The sequence below is a fragment of the Malaclemys terrapin genome, chromosome 4 (genome assembly GCF_027887155.1).
Source record: "Malaclemys terrapin pileata isolate rMalTer1 chromosome 4, rMalTer1.hap1, whole genome shotgun sequence".
Classification (NCBI taxonomy): domain Eukaryota; kingdom Metazoa; phylum Chordata; order Testudines; family Emydidae; genus Malaclemys; species Malaclemys terrapin.
In genome coordinates, this window is record NC_071508.1 from 9,992,860 (window position 1) to 10,014,181 (window position 21,322).

Below are 21,322 nucleotides of genomic sequence, written 5' to 3' on the forward strand. Positions count from 1 at the left end.
GGAGGGGGGGGTCAGTGAAGGGGTCTCAGGGGTGGTGGGGTGCTGGAGGGAGCAGTGTTAGTTTAGGGGCAGCAGGTGCAGGGATTTTGAAGGTGCTGGAGGGGGTCAATGATGGGGTCTCAGGGGTGTTGGAGGGGGCAGTGGGTTACAGGGGGGTTGGGTGCTGGAGGGGACAGCAGAGTGCAGGGATTTTGAAGTGTTGGAGGGGGTCAGTGATGGGGTTTCAGGGGTGCTGGGGGACAGCAGGGTGCAGGGGTTTTGGGGTGCAGGGGGCAGTGGGATGCTGGGGGAACAGTGGGGTGCAGGGGGTTTAGGGTGCTGGAGGGGATCAGTGATGGGGTCACAGGGGTGCCAGGGGAACAGCGAGGTGCCGGGGTTTTGGGGTACTGGGGGACAGCGGGGTTTGAAAGTGCTGGTGGCAGTGGGGTGCAGGGGGATTTGAAGGTGCTGGGGGCAGTGGGGTGCAGGGAGGTTGGGGTGCCGGCTGCCGGGGACAGCGGGGTGCAGGGGGGTTTGAAGGTGCTGGGGGCAGGGGGGGCCAGGGGTGTTGGGGGGAGCGGGGTGCAGGGGGGGGGTCTCTGGGGTTGCCGGGGCGGGGCCAGCCCGGCGGATCCGCAGCCCGTGCGGCGGGGAGGCGGGGAGCGGAGCCGGCCCGCCCCCAGCGGAGCGCCAGCCGGCGGAGGCAGCATGTTGGGCAGGGTGCGCACGGCGGTGGCGCAGCTGGTGGGGGGCCTGGGCCCCGCGCCCGGCGCTCAGCCCCCCCGGGACTCGCCTGCGCCGCCCCCGCTCGGCCCCAGCGCCTGCCGGGGGCCGCCCGCGGGCGGCGGCTTCTTCTCCAGACCAGCCTTTCTGCAGCTCACCTCGGAGGAGCTGCAGCGGGCGGACGATCACGCGGGCAGAGCCGTGCAGAGCCCCCGGGAGAGCTGCCGCCGCCTGCCCTGGAGCACCGGCTACGCCGAGTGAGCCGCGGGGCGCGCCGGGCTGGGGAGCCGGGCCGGGCCGGGCGGGGACACCGGGCAGATGCTGCGGGCTGCTCGGGGCTGTCGGGCTCCGGGGGAGGGAGCTGGGCAGCGGAGTACCCGTGGGTGCGGAGAGCCATTGGCCCACACTGCCAACCCGGTGCTGCAAGCCGGCAGCACCCCCAGTTCCAGCACCTGCGCTGCCAGGTGGCCGGGGACGGAGGGAGAAGGCCCCGCAGCGGGGTCCTGCATGTCCGCGGGTGCAGCTGCCCAGGGGACAAGGCGGGGGGTGGTTTGCACAGGGCACTGCCGCGGGAACAGGACCCAGGCGCTCCTGTGCTGCGGGGTATCCAGCCTAAGGGCGCTGTGGTGCCTGACTCCCCCAGTGGGATCCCTGTCGAGAGAGGGTCCCCTTGACTCAGTCTGGGACCCTGCATCAGGAGTCCTGGATCAATGTGTATAGTGGGGATGCTGAGAGCCCTTGAACCAAAGTAAACCCTGTATGTGAGGGAATCCACTTCAAGCCAGGGGGTGTCAGCACCCCTAGTTCCAGCACCTAGGCCCTGAATAGCTCCCTTGTTCCTGCCCCTGGGGGGGTCTCTCCATGCGCAAACATCAGCCCTGCGCCTCACTGGGAAAGCAGAGCCAAGCATGCAGCAGTGTTTAACTCTCCAAGGGCACTCCCTTTCCCCGGCGTATCCACTGCCTTGGCCACTCTGTGCAGTCACCGTGTGGCGCTTAGCATCTCCAAAGCCTGTCACAGCTCAGAGCCAGACATTTAGCTGGAGGCACCGTTCTGCAGAAGCTGCGGACACTGATGCACGTGAGTAATCAGTGAGTGAAGTGAGTCTGAACACAGACACATGAGTTAACAGGGAAGCCTGTTTGCAGGATCACGGCTGTGCTGGTGGCCAGCTTCCCTCTAGAGGCCCTGACGCTTGCCGTTTACCAGAGGATTTTATATTTCTAGAGCCCTGGTGTGTAAACTGTTCGATGACTGGCTGCACATCGTTCTGTATTACAATTGCCATACTGCCGAGAGGCCCCATAGTGCTGGGGCCTCTGCGCGTACAGAATGAAAAGGTGATTCCTCTCCCAGAGAGTCTACAATGTGGGAGTTTCATTTTTAGCAGTATTTTTTTGTATGAGCTGAGATGGAGTAAAGCAAAGGTCCGCACTGCCTTAGAGATGTCTGCCCACTTTCGTTTCCTCCCCTGCAGTTTCAAACCTGTGGTATTGCTAAAGGGAAGCTCTGTTTGTTTTCATTCTGTCACAAGTTCCATTGAGGTTCCCTGAGGTCTTTTGACACCCTGACACGGCAAGACAGCTCGGTTGTAAGACGGTTCCGGGGGCTCAGCCTTGAGATAAAATCTATTGTAAATATCGTCATCTAGTTGGCCAAGTGTCAAGTCCTGACTCTGATTCCATTTGTTGCCTGTCCTGGAAGGCACAAGTTATGTTTTCCTTTTAAATGGATTATTATTGGCTTACCTGTGTACCTGCGTAGGTGAAACAAATACCTTCTGTAGGGCAGCAAACCTGATGGGCCAGTGCCTGCTGCCCTCCCACTGAATGGTGTCTTTAGCCCCAGGCCTACAAAGATTTACCTGTTAGCTTAACTTTTTGCAGGTGAGCAGTCACATTGCCATAGTGGGATGACGTGCAGAGTAAGGTGTTATTCTGGGTAAATAAGGGTGTTGGAACCTGGCCCTAAGAAAAGTCAAAAGTAGATTTGAGAGGAGCCGGGCTGTGCTGTTTGGGCTTTTGGTTTGCCCTTTTGTCAGCTGGATATACAGCCCCTATCATTGCAGTAGCCAAGTGCCTCACAATCTTTAATGTATTTACTGGATGTATCTCACACTATCCCTTTTCACAGGTGGGGAACTGAGGCTCAGAGAGACTGAGCTTCCCAAGATCACAGAGGAGCAGGGACTTGAATCCCAGGCTCCTGGGAAGGAGCCACTTCACACTTCCTCTTTAAAGACCTGCTCCTATCATGCTCATTGGGAGCAGGAGAGGCCCCCTAAGCTAACTTGGCTGTTTTACCTGGGCCGTTTCCAGAGACGTTAGGCCAGTCTGGTCACTTCATCTCCTTGGGAGGAGCACAAGGGACCCTCCCGCAGCCTGGCCTTTTTTGGCTTCGTCACCTCCGTCCTGTAGCCGGCCCTGAGACTTTTGAAATGCCAGCCATGAAGCGGGTGAAAACTAGACTTAATGGGGAATTCTTTGCAAAGGCCTCCCCTTAAGCTGGGAGAGAGGCCAGGAGGAGGTGTATGTTATTGGTGACAAGGGCCTTAGATAATCAGGGGTTCATTTCAGTGTGTTTTTTTTGTCTGGTGCCTGCTCTGCTGATTTTCACAGTGGTACGTGTTGTGACTGCCAGTTTTCTGGACCTGGATTTTCCAAGCACTCCCTGTTTTCTTTTCTATCCTGTTAGTGCTGCACACAGCTCTGTTATTGTCCTTCAATAACAAATATTGTCAGAAACCTCACTTCCTTTAGGGTATTACAGTGAAACCTACCTTCAAGTGACCACCCCAGGGACAAGCAAAGATCTGTCATCTAGTAGAAATTTGTCTTTAATTAAAGCGGGGGGGGGGGGGGGGGGGAGAGGGGAGAGAGTACTGGAAATCCTGGAGAAGCTATAAGATATTTTTGTAAAATGATATATTTTAGAGGTGGCCCCTGGTGGTGCTGTTTCACTATAATAAACAGCAGTCACTGTCTTAGACTTTGGCATTATTATGGTTCTGAAATTACCATCTTTCTTGTTTGTTTACACACAGTTGGGGGTTTTTTGCTCACAGTTTGTGATGGTAACAAGCCAAAGCTTGGATGAGTTTTTCTGGGTTTCTTTCCAACTTCTGAACTCTTTGAAATGTTACTTGCTCCAGTGCAGTAATGGGGATAGAAAACCCTGCCCTTGAGTTCTCAGAAGTAGGAACCTTTCAGACTATTAGAGGAACTCGTTAAAAGCACCCTTCAGTTTAGCTTTGACTGCTTCTCCTGCATGTGACACCATCCCTTCCCTATAAACCACTTAAAGAGCTGCTGCCCAAAGAGCACTTCTTGTTTTGCATATCTACAACTTCCTCCCACAAAGCGGGTTTTGCAATCGAGATCTGAAATTTGCTTAGCAAGGGGGGATAGCTTAGTTAATGTCACTCTGTTTGCAAAAGTTTCTGCTGGTACCTCTTGCCTTCCCACTTCTGCTTAAGCAAACCAGGCTTTCCGTGGGGCACTGAGGATTTTGGAACACACTGGAACGTGACCTAACCCATTCGCAGAGGACCTGTGGCAGCAAGATTTGGTGTGTGTACCTTGCACACGACTGCAGCCGAGGCTTGTAGCAGGTTCTGAGGCAGAAGCTTTGCCTGATGCACAGGAAGGAACAGCCTGCCGCGAAAGCTAGCTGGTCTCAGTGGGCAGTTGTTCTCTGCGTGCTGTATAACCAGGGGGAGTGAAGGGCTGGCTGGCGCCTGCCGCGTGTCTCTGCAGTCACAGAGTGAAATCCGCTGATAAATGGAGTCTTTGCCCCAAATCATTGTCTCTCTCATCTCTTTCGGTTCCCCCTAGGGTGATAAATGCTGGGAAGAGCCAGCACAATGAGGATCAAGCCTGCTGCGAGGTGGTGGTGGTGGACAGGAGATGCAGTCCGAGGTGTAACCCAGCGCCCAAGGAATGCACAGGGGAAGCGGAGGGGGTGAGCAGTGTAAACAGTGAAGGCCGGGATCCTCGCAGGGCTTCCTGTAATTCTCACGCTGACTCTCTCTGCGCCACGCCCTGCTCCTGCCAGGGTCCAGGCAAAATGGCTTTGGAAACGCACATGCAGAATTCCATCCGCTGCGTGTGCTGACAGGGGAGGTCACACAGGCCTGGGCCCCTTTGGGGTGTGATTGGATTTCAGTCCATTCAGTGCTTGGCCTCGCCAGGGGAAGGGGCCGCTTGTGGCAGGGAACTGCGCTGAGGCCACCAATGAATTGATTTCGCACAAGCCACTGAGCAGCCAACTTGGTCAGTCCCCTCGTGGGCTGGACTAGAACTGTCCTGGGATCAGTGCCTTGGGCCAGCCAAGCCCCAGCCCTGTGACCCTAACCTCCCTGCTCAGCTGTGCCCACCCTTTCTTCCCTCTTGTTTTCCTCCCAGGGGAATTCCCTAACTGTCCCGTTTCTCCCAGCAGGGCAGGAAGGACCTTTGCTTCCACTATTGGGGCTTGTTTGACGGCCACGCTGGCAGCGGTGCCGCTGTCATGGCATCCAAGCTGCTTCACCTTCACATCCGCGACCAGCTCAGGGACCTGGTGGATATCTTACAGGACTCCTCCCCTCCCCCGCTCTGCCTGCCGAGCGATTCCCGGGCACTCCCAGCTGAGCGGAACCGGGCCCCCCTCGCACAAGCGGATGCAGAGCTCCCCAACGATGCCCTGCCCCGATTCCACCTGGAGAAGGCAGTCTCTCACGAAAGCCTGGTGATTGGTGCAATCGAGAACGCCTTCAAGCGGATGGTGAGCGAGCCGGGGAGCGTGCAGCCCCAGAGCAGGAGGTGGAAGGGGAGGAGCTGGGTAGAGAACTGTCTGAGGAGGAAATGCCTGTAAACCTCTCCTCCCCACAACATACATGGCACAGTTAACCTGTGGAACTCACTGCCACGCAGATCACCGAAGCCAGGAGCTCAGCAGGATGCCGGAAAGGATTCAGCCTGTCTGGGGCTAATGAGCGCATCCACAGTTACAGCAGGGAGGAGAAAAGTTCCCTCCAAGCGTTCCTTGCTCTCCCCAAGCCCTGTCTCCTCCCCTGCAGGCTGCGCTGTGTGCAGATTGGCCCCGTTGCTGGAGGTGCTCTGCTCAGGGGTCGTGCCACACAAGATCAGCTTCTCCCGCCGCGCCACGCGATGCCACGTCCTCTTCGTCACCATTAACAACAGGAAGCATTAAGGCCCCCGGCGGGAGGGAGGCTGACGTGTCATTTCTGTCTCACACGGAGACTGCCTCATGGCACCCAAGGGAGCCTAGCCCAGCTCTGCACAAGCAGCTCCCAGGCTGTTTTTTCTTTGCGGCTACTTTCCCAAGCCCCCAGCAGGCTGAGGGAAGCCACTCTCTGCAGGACTCCCCTGTCCGCAGCCTGCCCCCGGGAGAGCCACAAGGGGAACCCAGGCGACACCCCACTTCCCATAGGAACCACTATGTCCAACGCCGGCTGGCCGGAGCCCCTGGGATCAGGCAGGGGGATGTGCCCTGGCCCTGGCCGAGCAGCTGCGTTCCAGCTGGAACGTACGCTCATTTCCTTTAGCAGCCAGTGTGCTGATGGGACAGCAGAGGGCTATTTTGGTCTGCTGGGGCATGTGTGCTTGGCTAGCTGCAGTCTCTGGACTCAGGAGCCGGACCCTGTCTTTGCTAACCCCCGCTGGTGCTGAGAGCTCAGCCAGTGCCTTGGAGGTGACGCATGCTTGGCCTGCCTGGCACTTTATTTTGCCTGGACCTGGGCCCCATATGCAGTGCCACGCCTCCCGTGAGCATGGGGGGCAGGCAAGACTGGCCCCACGCACCCAGCAGCAGGCACAGGGCTGGCAATGGTGCCCAGCCATGTGAGTGAGGGTGCAATCGATAAGGGAGAGGAGGATCTGGCGTTAACCCTCTCGCTGCTGCTCCTGGCTGTGGCAGAGCATGGCAGTTGCAGAGGTTGGGGGTGGGGAGGGTACAGGATACCCATCTCCCAGGGTCAGGAGGCTGAGGGCAGAATGAGGAATTAACCAGGGAGACGTGCGAGAACAGCAAGGGTGTTCAGGCCGAAGAGCTTTCGGCATACGGAGGAGGGCGGATTGGCGCTGGGGGGCCCTTGCCCAGCTGAGGGCACGCTGGAGGGCCTGTTGCAGCGGTAACCCCTGCTCCATGTGTGCGGGTATTTCCCACCCGCCGTCTGGTTCACCAGCCTGCCTAGAAGAGCCCTGCTCCGTCTGGGGCCCGGACGTCTCTCTTTGAGCTGCCTCCATCTGTGGATTTGTCTTGCTGTCTGTCTCCGTAGGATGACCAGATTGAGCGGGAGCGGACGACCCGGCTCGTGGCGGGAGGCTGCTGCACCCTGGCTGTGGTTTACCTCCTGGGGAAAGTCTACGTGGCAAACGCAGGCGACAGTAGGTAGGAGACAGCGAGTGTGTACAGGGGCCAGTATCTGGGCCCAGGGCAGCTGCAGGCACAGCGTGACTATGGACTAAGACTCCTTCGCTGCCTGCTGGAAATGGGTCTGACCCCCCCGCCTCCAGTCACTGACTGATCGAGGAAATAAACACACCCATGTAAAAAAAAAAAAGCTTTGAAGTCATGTGACAGCCCAGGAGAATCCCTCCTCGTCACAGCTACTGGCCAGGCGTGGATCCTCTGCATACAGCCGTAAACGGCAGGTTCGTGCACTGCCACGGGGTGTTTCAATAGCAAACTGTCCAGAGCTGCAGGTAATGGCTGAGCAGCAGAGTAAGCCCTGAAGGAAGGAATGCTGGTGTCCTCCCGTCGGCCCGGTGCACTCGGGTAGTGTAGAATTGCCTCCTTTGACTCGGGATTTGATTCCTTAAGCTCCAGACACCTTCCTTGGCAGCACCTTGTTGTGTGTGATTAAAAACGGGGGGAGTGGGTCTCTGGAGTGAGTTCTTCTGTTCCCCTAGCAGTATTTCCTAACAGCCCTTTCTGCTGCATGCGTTACATATTGTTGTAAATCGGACTCCAGGCCTGACCTGCATTTCACTCCGTAGCCGGCTGGAGGGGAGTGAAAATCCCCCTGGGGGAGATGTGCAGGAGCGCCTGGGCGTACGCCTCCACGGCAAGGAGAAACCACTGAGTCTCGGAGCCCTGCGGGGCTAAAACTCGCAGCGTGGCCGTTTGGCCTCAGGCTGGATCCCCAGGCTCTGACACCACCCGTGTTGTGGGGTCTCAGAACCTGGGGTCCAGCCTGAGCCCAAACGGCCCCGCTGCCTGAGCCAGGCCAGCCATGGCTGTGCCACGCATATTTTATTGCAGTGTAGCTGGACCCTGTGCGTCTGAGCCCAGGGGTGCAGGCACTTTTTGTACCCATGTAACTATTTTGATGTGGGGGGGGATAGTTTAAGTGGTGCAAAACCTGTGTGTAGATAAGCCCTTAGGCACTTGCAATCTAAATCTTATTTACAAAAGCACCTATGTGACTTAGGTGCTTAAGTACTAGTGGAAATCAATGGCATTTAGGCTCCTAAATCACTTAGGTACTTTTGAAAATTGTAGCCCCCTTGCATAAGTGTCACCCCAGCAAACGTGGAATTTGTTGTTTGGAGGGGCAGCGGGGGGTGAACTTGGTGCCCTGCGTAGGGGCGTTTCATGCCCAGCTGAGCTGCTGTAGGAGCAAGTTGAAGGAGGCTGTGAGTGGCACTGCCAGCTGATGAAGCTGGGCTGGGGGGGAGCCACTGGTCTGGAGAGGGTCTTGCTGAAGCTCTCTGTTGACCACTGGCCAGGAAATGCAGCGAGGCGGTGGAGTAGGCCAGGCTGTGACTGTCGTCAGTGTGAACCCTGCGTTGCTGGAGAGCCCTGTGCTGCGGTGTTGCTGCGTGGAAGGTGCTCGTGCCAAATGGAGGAAGCATCTTCCAGTCACTACTGCGGGTAGCTTGAGGGAGCAGGCATCGGTTTCATCTCCAGCAGCTTCTAGTGGCCTCCGCAGGCCTCTCACGAGCTCCTCTCCACGCTGCCAGCTGCTGTCCCATGCGTGGGTCTGGGCAAACTGTCCCAGATAGTGAGATCCAGCTTGGCCAGAAGAGGCCCATCTCTTGTGTCCCTGTTGGAGTGCGGCTGCTGGTAACTGATCCAACGTGCTGCTCTGGGCTCCCACGTTCAGCTCTGTCCGTGGTGCTCGGTTAAACGAGGAATTCCCCCCACGCACGCACAGTTGCTGGTGCTGCAGACTCCCCCTGCCAGCTGAGAAGTGGGCTGTGGTCTTCCTGGCCAGGAACAGAGGCGGCCGCGCCAGGGAAGTCAGTTAAGGGTCCTGCTGGGGGGGGCACGAGGCAGAGTAGAGCCCATCTCTCTCTCCTGCAGCTGTTCCTGCCCTCTGCACAGGCACTAGTATAACGCTGGCGTCACCGGGCAACGGCTGGGGGTGGTTCTTGGTGCCGTTTCTGTTGCAGGAGCGGGGGGAGCCCCAGTCGGGGGTCAGGCCCCATCATGCTAGGCCTGAGTGCTCACATGTAGTGGAAGGACGGCCCTTCCCCTAAGGAGCTTGCCGTCTAACCGAGCCAACAGGCGGGGCAGCAGGGGGACTCAGAGTACACACAGGGGCTAGAACCTGCTGCATAAGTGAGCGCCGCTCCCACACAGACATTGACCGGCCCCGTAATGTCGACCAGCCACTTCTCATCCATTGGCTGGCGACACTGGGATCCTTCCGGAGCGACGGCGGCAACCGAGTCAGGGTCTCTGCTTTACCTCTGATCAGGGAAGCAAACACCAAGCGGGCCCCAGGGGTGCCTGCAGCAGTCGCACAGTGCGTGGAGAGGACCCCGCTGCCATAGAGCGCAGCGAAAGCCAGAGATCCAGCCAGGCACTGACGCCCAAGGACCTTGGCTGCACTTGGTAACCTCTGGCCAGGTGCCATGAGCAGCTTTTTTTACATATCCGCTGAACAGCCCATCCTGTCTTGCACAGCACCGGCAGTGAACAAGTAACACAGGATAATATTCCCCGCGTATCCTGTCTGTGAACTGCCAAGGAGTTCTGCACGCTCCCTTTCCCGCTCTCCTGTTAACGATGCCTCCGTGACCTTAACGCAGATCCTTTTCACACAGCCAGCCGCCACTGCTCCACTTTCCACCCTAGATTATTTTCTCTTTCTACTTTTTATTTTTTAACCCCTGTGGTCTCCCTGAGACAGACTGCGCCCCCCATGCCTGCCTCTCCCAATAGCAGCTTCAGGGGAATTGCAGTAGTGTAGCCAGCAACTGGTTCTTGAGCTCAGGGCTGGTGGAATCTGAACGCAGCAGATACAAAAATACACAATGGCGAATGGACAGTGTGAGACACCTCGCTCCTCAAAGGTGTGTTGTGCAGTAAATAAACCAGGAGCCTCCGGCAGGTCTGCAGGGAGCCCACGGTAACGTTCCTCCTTTAGGTGTGAAATGAGAGAACAGCCGCTTTCCCTTTCTCACTAATCTCATCATTCCATATTTCATTGCAGGGCCATTATCATCCGTAACGGGGAAATCATTCCAATGTCCAGGGAGTTTACTCCAGAAACAGAGAGGCAGAGGCTACAGTTTTTAGTAAGAAAGAACTTTCTTCTCATCTGATTCCTTCCAACCTCCCTCCCCCCCACCCCAACTGCTGACCATCTGTCTCCGTAACCAGATGAGCAGGGCAGCTCACCGGGCAGTTGTGCAGCTGGGGAAATGGCTACAGTGCAAGTCGCACTGAGATCACTTGTGTGAGGTTTGTTCGCTAAATACGACCCCCTCGGGTGAATCAGCAGTGGTTTCCTTCTGCCCCAGATTGTGAAATAAGTGCAGTTTGGCGGGGCCTGGATGGGAGGTTGGGGCCTCATTAGTTCCAATCTAGCCCCACGTCGGACTGTCTCGGGAGTTGGGAAATGGCATATGAGCTCTTTACCCTCTAGGGCACTGGGTCCAGGCCAGGTTGGCAGTTACGCTGACTCAGAGCTGAACAAGCTGTGGAGACCAAACTCCTTTCACCCCTAGGTCCGAGCAGGCCAGCGAGGGGAGCACTTGCCTTGCTATGGCTCGTTCTGCGTTCACGCTGGGCATAGAGAGGGCAGCGCTCTCCAGAGTTGGCAATCTGCCTCCTCGCGCCAGCACAGAGCCAATGGACAGTGTGCCGTGCCCGAGGCAGAGAGATGGGAAGGGCGAGGCCTCTCTGATATTTATTTAGTGCTGTCTCATTCCCCAGTCTCCTGGATGGTACACATTGCCCCTCCCTTTGTCCATCACGTTCCCAGGCCCCATAGTTCTCCTCTGGAGCAGCAGGTGATGGGAGACTCTGCTAATGCCAAGTCTTGATTCTGCACCCCGGTGCCTGCTACAGCACTAGGAAAACAGATCAAGTCTGAGCATCGCTTTTGTGGTTCCTGAAAGCTTCCCTCTCCAGTTTGCCTTGGAAAAATCACTCTGCTGCAAAACAAAACTTGATACGGTTGTAAAGACAACCCCCCACAGAGAGGGGGAGGGAGAAGGAGAAGGTGACATAGGAGTTAGCTGAGGTTTTGCTGGACATGTTTCCTGGCTCAGCCTATACCTTGGAAAAACCCCAGGAGGTTTCCTATCCTCAGCTCTATTTTCAAACAGCCCCGGAACGGAGGAAATTGCATCTAGCAGGGGAGTCTCTCCAATTGGCTGTGGCAGAAAAACTGAGCAGTCAGAAAATCAACCCTATATTTGCCCCATGGGAATCGATTTCAGCCAAAGTCCTTCTGTAGGGTTTGTCTCCAAAAAGTACTCTAATAATAATGCAGGAAACTGCAGCAATGCTGCTGTAAGCGGCAATGTTTCGGACCAGTACTCCCGACCATTACACAAGTTAAACGGAGGGCATTTATTTCACAGTTAGACTTCTGGTCCTATAGATAGAAAACGCAGCCCCTGGGAACAGCCTTCCTTCCAGCAGAGATTGTCTGCAGCTCTGCACTGGATTCCCTCACCTCCCGCTCTCGTCTTTTCCTCTGCTAAGTCATTCGGCATTTGCTAACATTGTTCAACTCCCCTCACCCCATGTCCCTCCCTGCATCTCGGCACTGGGTCTCTCTTATCCCTGCACTCTCTGGTGCAATGTGATAATTGCATGTCAAAGTTCCCTGCCCCACTGCTGTGGGTTCAGGGGTGGGCTGATGCAGAAGATTCCCTTGTAAGCTTGAGCAGACAACTCATTGGCTGGGGGAAGTTTGCCTTTGTTTAGAGCAGTGGTTCGCACTCTGTGGTCCATGGACCATCCCGGACCCCTGGAGAAATATGGGACTAAAGGTTCTGGGGGGTGGGAAGGGAATTGGGTCCCTGAGGAGATCCCTCTTCGCAGAATGAAAACGTTGGGAACCTTCACATGGGCGCTGTTCAAACGTCCAAGGAAATATTCAGTAACGACAGGACATTGTTGACAATGGCACCGCCCACAGAGGCTAGTTCAGTATCTAAATCCCAGCGTTTCTTCTTGTTGTGTCTGGGCAAATGAACAGGAGGGGTTGGCAGAGGCCATGGCGTTAATCATGGCCCGGAGGCTCCGGCTGAGAGAAGTCACTGCCTGTTGCATTTCACTTGCCATCTCTGAGCCCCAGGTGCAGACTGCTGAGTTGGGCCAGTGTTTGCTGTCTGTACCCGGTGCCCCCGTCTCGTCTCTGCTAGTTCAGAATTCAGGCTGGTGGACTGACTGTCTCTTGCCCTACTCCGCCTCGCCATTGCAACCCACGGGTGACCTCTGAGTACCTGAACTGGACCTGGGTGCATTTCAGCCTCCCCCGGAATTTTCTCTCTTGCATATTTCAGCCAGACCCTCTGGGCCAGTTATTGCAAAGCCCTTTCCAGATCAGCATGGGCAAAGGCCCCCGTTGATATCACGAGTGGCATTTGTGCCCAGAACTACATGGAGCTGCTCTGCTGTCACGTGGAACTGGGGCTGTCCGGTGCAGTGCTGGGAGGTGGCTGCCCTGGAAAGATACCCTGCGGGCTTTCCAGTCGCAGTGAGATGTGTTGCTGTTGTCACCAATAATAAAAGCCATTTTAGCCCCTTTCCTGGCGGTGTCTGGCCCTTTCGCTATACCCCTCTGAGGAATGACCCAGGGAACCCCAAGCCCATTGAAATCAGAACCATCCTCTCCAGGATGCTGATTGGAAGCCATCAAACATGAGTCAGACCTTCATGAAATAGGGCAGCACAGCTGCAGCTGGAGAAAAGGCCGTTGGTAGCCAAGCTGTGTTGCCTTGGGACCAGCAAACGGTGCCCTTGCTGCACTGCAGAGGGCGTTGATGTGCCCAGGAGCCCAGCCTGAACGTTTGCCTTTGCTCTCAAAGTCTAGTGTCTTAATGAGCTGGAGAAGGATGTGCTGTGGGCCCCCTCTCCAGCATAGCCCCTGCTGCGTGCCTGGGGCCCAGGCTGTGTGTCTTGTTTACGTTCACAGGGCGCCGCTGGGTTTTGTGGCTGAATCTGCTATTTTCTCCCCTCAGGGGTTTTTGAGACCTGAGCTGCTGGGGAATGAGTTCACGCACCTCGAGTTTCCCCGGAGAATTCAGCACAAGGAGCTGGGGAAGAAGATGCTGTACAGAGACCAGAACATGAATGGCTGGTAAGGCCACTAACCTGCTCGTTATGCTTTGCGCCAGCTGGTGACTTAGCTGCTTAGACCCTCCTGCCCCTGTCAATGAGAAATGCAGCCGTACCCTGTCTGTGGGTTCAGCTGCACCTGTTGGCAGCCGCCAGCGTAGGCAGGGCCTGTGTGTCTGACGGGCTCAGGCTTCTCTGTTGAAAACAGCCCAGGGTGCTGCTGGAAGCTTTACCTGCCCCGTAACAGGTCATCTCCCTGTTTGTAACCAGGGCCTATAAAAGGATAGAAGAGGACGACCTGAAGTTTCCGCTTATCTACGGAGAAGGTAAAAAGGTAAAGGAACTGCAGGTGTGAGATACGGACTGGGACGTTCCCCAGGGTACAACCTGAACTGCTGGGATGCCCTCTCCACTGCTTTCCTGTCAGAACAGCCACCCCCCAGGCTCTGCTCGCACACTGGCATGTCACGTCACTCCCAACTGAATACATGAATGCTCTCCCAGCCAGCCGTGAATAGATACAGGGCGAAATCTGCATCTCTCTCAGTCCCAGCCTTGCCCCCCAGAAATGTGCATCTTGCACTGGCCAGTAGCCCACTGGACCGTACAAGCTCATAATTAGCCCGTCATTCCAACAATGGATAATGAATATGCACCAGCCCTGTTGACCTGAGTAGAGATTTCCCAAACACTTCAATCAAACACACTGGTTTAGATAAAATAATACAAGAAGTTTATTAACTAGAGGAAGATAGATTTTAAGTGATTTACAAGTGCTAAGGCATTAAAGTCAGAGCTGGTTACAAAAGAAATAAAAAAATAAACATGCAGGCTAATTCCTAAATGCTACCAAGGCTAATAGGATTAAAAGCAAAAAGGTTTATATTACCCTAAACTTTCAGCAGTCTGTACTGGCTGGAAAACCTCCAGGCCAGGACCACTCCCCCCTAGTTCAATGATGCACATTTGTCTTTCAAGCGATCTTGCTGCCTGGAATAGAGATGGGGGAGGAGAGGTAATTTGTGTGTTTGAGTTCTCATTCCTCAGAATTACAACATATTTCAGTAACAAACATATAGTAAAATCTCATAGCTTTACACACACTGTTGTTACACACATTTTAATATGACGGTGATGTTCAGTAGATTACAAGTTTTTAAATGATACCTCACAAAGTCAACTTTGTATGAAATATATCATAGCCATATAAAAGTGGTGAACATGGGGTACAGGATGTCACATGGGGTACAGTGTATCATAAAGACACAATCCCCATTGAACAGGCAGGCCAGGAGTTTAGAGGGGTCACAGAAATCCAGGCATGGAGCTGGGACATTAGAGTCTGCAATGGTTTGGGGGGGACTCTTCTTGTCTGGCTTCTGCTGGTGGGTGGGTTGTGGGGAGATTTCTGTCTCTGAAGGTTTAAATTCCAGCCCTGTTTTCTCTAGTGAGCCCAAGGACCCACTCAGGCCCCCTGCAGATGCACTGACTGCAGCACCCACCGTGCATGCATTTCCCTGGAGCCAAGGGGGAGCAGACAGTGAAGCTGTTTGATTTGCTTTCCCGCCAGGCACGGGTGATGGCAACAATCGGGGTCACGCGGGGCTTAGGAGACCACGACCTCAAGGTGTACAACTCCAATATCCACATCAAGCCTTTCCTCTCCTGTGTCCCTGAGGTGAGTTTGGCCGGCCCACTGTCCTCCTCCCCAGAGTTACCCGCAGTGGCTGGTGCTAGGTAATGTGAGCGAATTCAGTGCTCACCTCAGGGAGGGGCTTTTAGTGATAGGGTCACGTGGGCTGGCACCACGTGAGCTCTGCCATGGCACCTCTGTCCTGCCCTTACGCAGCCCCGGTTATTCCAGTCCTGGGCCCGTCACACAGCTCTGCCATTGCCCCTGGCCCAGCCATCTGCCTGAGGCATTCATTCCCCATAATCGGGGTAGTTGAGCGCCTTGCAGAGTTTAGTTCAGTTATCCTCCCACACCCCTGTGAGGCAGGGCAGGGCTGCCATCCCTGCTGGACAGAGGGGGAGCTGGGGTCACGTGTCTGGGTGTGGAGGACAATGCTTTGCTTGGTCTCCCTTCTGTCTCCTCTCTGCCCTTCTGAGCCCAGCTGGGACAGGGAGATGACCCTGAAAGCGACAGCAAGATGGGAACCCTTGGGATCCCCGGTTGCTGGCTGGAGCAGCTCCTGGGGGAGACGGGCCAGGGCATGGTGCTGTGACGCAGGGCAGGGCAGGAGCTCGACAGGCCCTTTCTGAAGTGCAGTAGCAAGTGGCTGGTGTTTGCTCCGAGCCCCTCTCCGGCACCCATGTTTGCTCTGAGCCCCTGTCTCTCGCCAGGTCAGAGTTTATGACCTGACGCAGTACGAACACTGTCCTGACGACGTGCTGGTCCTGGGCACCGACGGGCTCTGGGACGTGACCAGTGACCGGGAGGTGGCTGACGTGGTCACGGAAGTGCTGATGAGCTACGAGCCGAACGACCCCTGCAGGTGAGTCGAGGGGGCCGGGCGTATTGTCCCTGGAGTGAAGGCGTGGGCGGGATGGCTGCAGTGCGGAGGGGGGCCCTGCTGTCCCAAACGCCCAGCGCTCCCGGCTTGCCGCCATCGTTCCCTTTCAGGCTACAGTTCCCACAGCCTGCTGTTGTCTCGCCTCAAAGGCACCGTGTCACAGCCGTGTGTCCCCAGGGGTGGGGCTGGATGCTGCTTCCCACAAAGCACTGGAGCGGGCAGGAGGGGTTATCTGAGAGCAGTGTATTCCTCTCACCTCCCCACAGGGTCCCCCACAGAGCTTGACACCCCCCACCCCCAGCCGTCCCCTTTCTCACCAGGGCGTACAGTCAGCCTCAGTAGGGGGCTCTAGGATGGGGGATCTGCCCCAAGTGTGGATGGCGGGGGGAGGGAGCCTTTGCTACTGACTGGCTGCCTCCGTTTGTCGTCCCCGGTGGTGCTGCAGGTACACCAGGGCTGCCCACGAGCTGGTGGTGAGGTCCAGAGGGGTGCTGAAGGAGCGAGGCTGGCGTCTGGCCAACGACAAGCTGGGTTCCGGAGACGACATCTCCGTCTTCGTGATTCCTCTGGGTGGCCCCGGCAATTACACGTGAGGCCAAGCTACCCTGAGGCGTGGCACCACTACAATCGGCGTGGGACCAGGACCTGGGCTGGGGGGCGCAGGGGCTGTCTGACCATCTTCCTGCCTCTCCTACAAGAGGAGTAAGAAACCGTGGAACCCCAGCCTGCCCCCGCGCTCCCTCTCCGCCCGCTGCTTCCCTGCTGCTGGGCAGAGCCTAGAGCCGTAGCAGCTGGTGATGGAAAAGCCATCTGGGGCCCTCGGGCTGGGGAGAGCAAGGCAGGGCTGTTTGATGCCAGCACCCGTAGCCAACCCTACCCGACTTGGTTCCCGCCAGAGGACTGTGTTCTTACTTGGCTCTCCAAGTGTCCTCTGCAGGGCCGGGAGAGAGCCCCCAGGACTGTGGTTACTGGTTCCGGTAAAGTGAGAATGGGGTGGATTAGCGGAAGGGGCTGCAATTCTCCACGCCCGGGGGAGTGCGTGCTGCCCTCTGCAAACCCTTCCTCCTCCCCCCTCGAGATCCGCATCAGCTGCTGCTCCCACACGCCCGTGGGACAGCGCCTGTCCAGTCCTCGTAACAACACTAGTGCCTAATTGTCTGGCATGCACAGTCCTGACACTCGGCCTCCTGCTCGTAGCTAAGTAACAGTCCTGCCAGAGAGAGCACTGGGATGGATCCATGCCCTTCCTTCACGCTTGCCCTCCTGCTGGTCATGCAGCCGTCAGTCCACTTACTGCATCTTAGTCTCAGCTTTGTAACCCGGAGTAGGCGCCCAGTTACCGTGGTGACGAGCACTGTATAAATACTTAGAAATATATGTAAGCGGGCTTCCCGTGAGCTGGTACCGCCCCTGCTAGTCCTCTGCGCCTTCCACCAGAGCTGCTTTAGCACCCTGGGCTAATGTTGAGTTCCCAGATGCCAAGGCTGGGGATTGGCCCAATTATTGTTGGTTGTTAATGGAAGAGCTGGCCTGAAAATTTCCAAATTCAAATTTAAATGAAAACAACTGGGATGACATGTCCACAAAACTTTCATCCCATTTTTCCACCAGCTGTAATGAATTTGGTGCTTAGTTCTGTTCAAAATACAGACCAGGCCTGCCCCCCAAAGACCTTGCAACTTAAATAGCTAAGCACATAGATGCAGCATGAGACCCAAGGATAATTAATAAGATGTGTGTTTTTTCTAAAAAAAAGCAAATCACCTTCTTTCCTGTATTAATCTCAGAGCAGTGACCAGCTCTATTCTGATTGGAGCTGGGGCTCTGCCCTGCCCTGCAGAATGCTTGATTTAGAAAAAGCAACACGTTCTGCAAACCTCTGATCTGGGACATTAATTTTCTGGGTCTCTGCAGAGTGTGATGAAGGGTTGTAGCTATAAAATGCTGTCCCAGGGTAGCAAATTCCCTCCGTTTCTGAAACAACACTTTGGCTTTGACTATTTCTCATGTCCTGCTGCTGCTGCCAGGAGCACCAAGCACTGTCATGATGTGTCACCTTCTGGTGAATGTTGTTTGTAACTCGTAATTTGTGAGATGTAAATAAACTGGGTACACCTTGTTGGAACTAAAAGGCATTCAGGGAGTGTTTAATCTATTGACATTTCTGTGCTGGAAGGAGATCGTTAGATCGCCCTGTGTATACCTGTGTTTTAAAATAAAGAATGCCCCCAGGAATCCCACTGCCAAGTCTTTATTGCAGAGCCTTCTGTGAAGGAGACTTGCCTGAAAGCCAGTCACTTATGAGTAGTTTACAGGGTTGCCAGCAAATATACCCAGACAGACCTCTATGAGCCAGTATCTTCCTCCACATTCACAAAGATCAGATCATGCAAAATCTCCCCCACTCCAAATATGCTAAGAGTGGAACGTTGCCTTCCCTGATGCCAAGCAATTTGTGCATATTTTCAACTGACTGCCATTGCAAGGCGTTGTTCTTTAGTGCCAACTAAGTGAAAGTTACCCAGTTAGTCTTAGTAACCACTGACTCGCCTCAAGTGGGCAAGATGACACCTGAGGAGTGGAGTTGACTTTCTTGTGTATCCAGGAGCTGGAGAGAGAACAAATTACTGATGCTCTGAGAGCCTCTTATTTGGTTTTGTTTTTTATTAACCCAAAATATGATAATACACCGGACCCTCGCTAGAACGCACGCCTATATAACACGAATTTGCATATAATGCGGTCGCGGCCGTGGATCCCAAATTTAATTACTTTAATTGCAATTCATTTTAACGCGATCCCCGCGTTAACGCGGTACCGCGCATGGATCCTAAATCCCAGGTTCTAGTGAGGGTCCGGTGTAGTATCTTAGATGCCCTTGGCTAGCAAACAGAATACTGGGTAACAGCTGCCATCTGAGACAGAATGTTACATGTGTGATCATGGGGAGATTGAGTCTGTGTTGCTCCATAGCACGTGGCCTGGCGCTTGTAAAGACAAAGGATATTTCTCTGGAAATTTAATCTTGTGGTTGTTCCTTTGGAAATCTCCAGGTTGGTTGCACCTTTCCCACTAAATTCCCAGCAGGCAGAGTCCAGAAAACTGCTCATGCCTCCTAAGGGAGTTGGGGTTTTTTTCTGATTGATTTGTAAGTGGGCAAGGGCTTCCTTTTTTATTGTTGTGTGGAATATTTGCAAAAAACCCCAAAGAGAACAGGAACTCTCTTGGTTAGTGTTCCATCCGCTACTCACGCCCCTCCTGGGCTGAGAAATGTCTTGGCAACTGCTTGCTGGGCTCTCTGCCGATGATGGCTCAGGTTAGAACTAAAGAGCAGGTGAATTCTAAAACAATCTGGGGCCTGGCTGGAAGAGGGAATTGGGACCCAGGGCTCTTAAGTCAGTGGATAGCTTCTCTGACTTCAGTGGGCTTTGGATCAGGTCCTGAGAGCTTGCCGTGTTGGCATGCCTGGTTCGAATGCTGTCAAGGATATTCGTGCCATACAGCCCTTCTCAGAGGCCAGTGTGGAGTGAGATTGGTGCCTCCCATCCTGTGCCTAGTGGGGCCACCGACAAGACGGGCAGTGCTGACCTCAAGTAATGAAAAATAGTAGTCTCTCTTTAAATGCGTGATAGGCGTGCCAACTAAGTTCTGTGTCTGGGATTGTCTCTGGGCCTGTCACAGCATACGCTAGGCTCACCTAACATGCCCAAGGAGAAAGGTGCAGATTCTTGACAGCATTTTCCAGCTGATCTGCCTGAAGCCATAGGCCTAATGGCCTAATTTTCAGAGGTGCCGAGTGCCCCGGTCAAATTCTGGCCTGTGATCTTTTACCCATAAAGAGTTGAGCTTCAATCTCAAAAGGCTTATAGCGGTAATGGCTCTTGCAGGGCTTTTTCTTGTTACCCCCTGGCCACACTGCAGCTGGGAGCAGCCTCCGAGCCTGGGGAGGCAGATTCGTGCTAGCTCCACTCGAGCAAGCCTGCTAAAAATAGCAGCGTGACGTCGCCGCCGCGGCTGGGGCTGACCCCGAGTTTGGACCCGTGTTCAGATGGGCTTGACTCAAGCAGCTCGCCTGAGCCGTAACGTCCACACTGCTATTGTTAGCGGGCTGGCGTGAGCAGAACTAGCCTGAGTCTGTGTGTCCCTGCAGACATGCCCCCCGAGACTTGCCTCGGGCTTTAATGGGGTCTCCTCATTCTTCCTCAGACCTACCAGGGCTGTGCGTCTTCATCCCACATGGCACCAGAGCGTCTCTGTGATGAACACACGGTCACGACTGCACAGTCAGCCTGGAGCTTCGCCCACCTTGTGTTAGCTAGAACATAACGGGTAGGTGCCAGGTAAGGTAGCCAGGAGTGCAGCTCCATGTGGTGTGCAGCGGGCACTAGAGGGCAGCAGCGGTGTTTAGTATAACGCCCTCCCCGCACTGCCTCTAAATCTGACTCAGAAGAACTTTAAAATCAATGGCCTAGATGGAGTCCAGCCTTCAGGCAGGCTCTGATTGACGGCCAGGCTAATGGGCTATTCATTATGATCAGAAGAGTCTTTACAAGGAAAATGTATTCATCTCTCGGGGCACTCCCGAGCCTGCTTTCCCAGCCCGGGCTGTACGCGTCCACTGCAGGGACGCGGCCCCTGCCATGTGCTAGTGCCCTGGCTCCCACGCAGTGCTCCGCACCCCCTTGCTGGCAGGCTGCTGAGTGCTGCCTGGTCACCCCATGTTGGCTCCACCTCCTCGGCTCCTCCCCTGGTCTAAAAACATTACAGTTGGGCCACTTTATAGCATGGATTTTTAAGTTTCTTTTTCATTTTCAAACAGGGATTGAGGGGTGGGGGGAGTTGGTTTCGAAACCAGAAATCAACTGAAAATGTCCCCCCCAAAATCATCAAACAATTAGAATCGCGTGGGCACCAGAGGGAGCTGAGCTCCATCCGCCTCCTGCCTTGTCTACACACAAACCTGCACTGATTTATTTGAAGCAGTTTGATTAAATCGTTGCAAACCCTGTGTGGACCCTCCTTAATTAGGTTTGAGTGGCTTATTTTCTCTTAGCTTAAGCCTGTCCCTAATGGACTTAAACTAAACCACAATAAGCCAAGCCTGATTTAAACTGAAAATAATAGAGTTCACACAGCCTTTGCACTGGTTTAATGAAACTGGTTTAAAATCACACCTTTTAGTTAAACTGCTTGTAGACAAGCCCTCCGCAAAAGGTGGGGGAAGGGTGAGTGTGAGAGGAATTGCAGCTTACTTTACAAACAGGTCTTGCAACAGCCCAGCGTGAGGCAGGTCTCACCCCATTCAATAAAGGGGGAAACTGAAACAGAGGTGCTGATTCTCCCGGGATTGCACGGCTGCTCTGCCACAAAGCTGGCAATAAAGCTCAGGAGTCCCTGGCTCTAACCACTAGATGCACTGGGCCTAATTCACTATAGCCCAGCACCAGGCATTGTCCTTTGCACCAGTGCAAAGGGTGTAAAACGCTGCTGAATCAGAATGCCAGGATTTTGCACAAGTACAAATGCCAACACGAGGTGCAGAGCAGTGGGGAAATCAGGCCGGCTGCCAATGGAAAGGCACA

General features: G+C 54.9%; 1 protein-coding gene across 1 annotated transcript; it reads left to right on the forward strand.

Moving 5' to 3' along the window:
- The first annotated feature begins 687 nt into the window (after positions 1-687).
- PPM1J (protein phosphatase, Mg2+/Mn2+ dependent 1J) lies at positions 688-17,920 on the forward strand. The gene is made up of 10 exons (XM_054028671.1): positions 688-959; positions 4,536-4,662; positions 5,140-5,463; positions 6,980-7,092; positions 10,145-10,229; positions 13,131-13,249; positions 13,498-13,561; positions 14,798-14,905; positions 15,571-15,722; positions 16,186-17,920. The coding sequence occupies exons 1-10, from the start codon at positions 688-690 to the stop codon at positions 16,331-16,333; spliced, it is 1,512 nt and encodes a 503-aa protein (XP_053884646.1). The 3' UTR covers positions 16,334-17,920.
- The last annotated feature ends 3,402 nt before the right edge of the window (positions 17,921-21,322 follow it).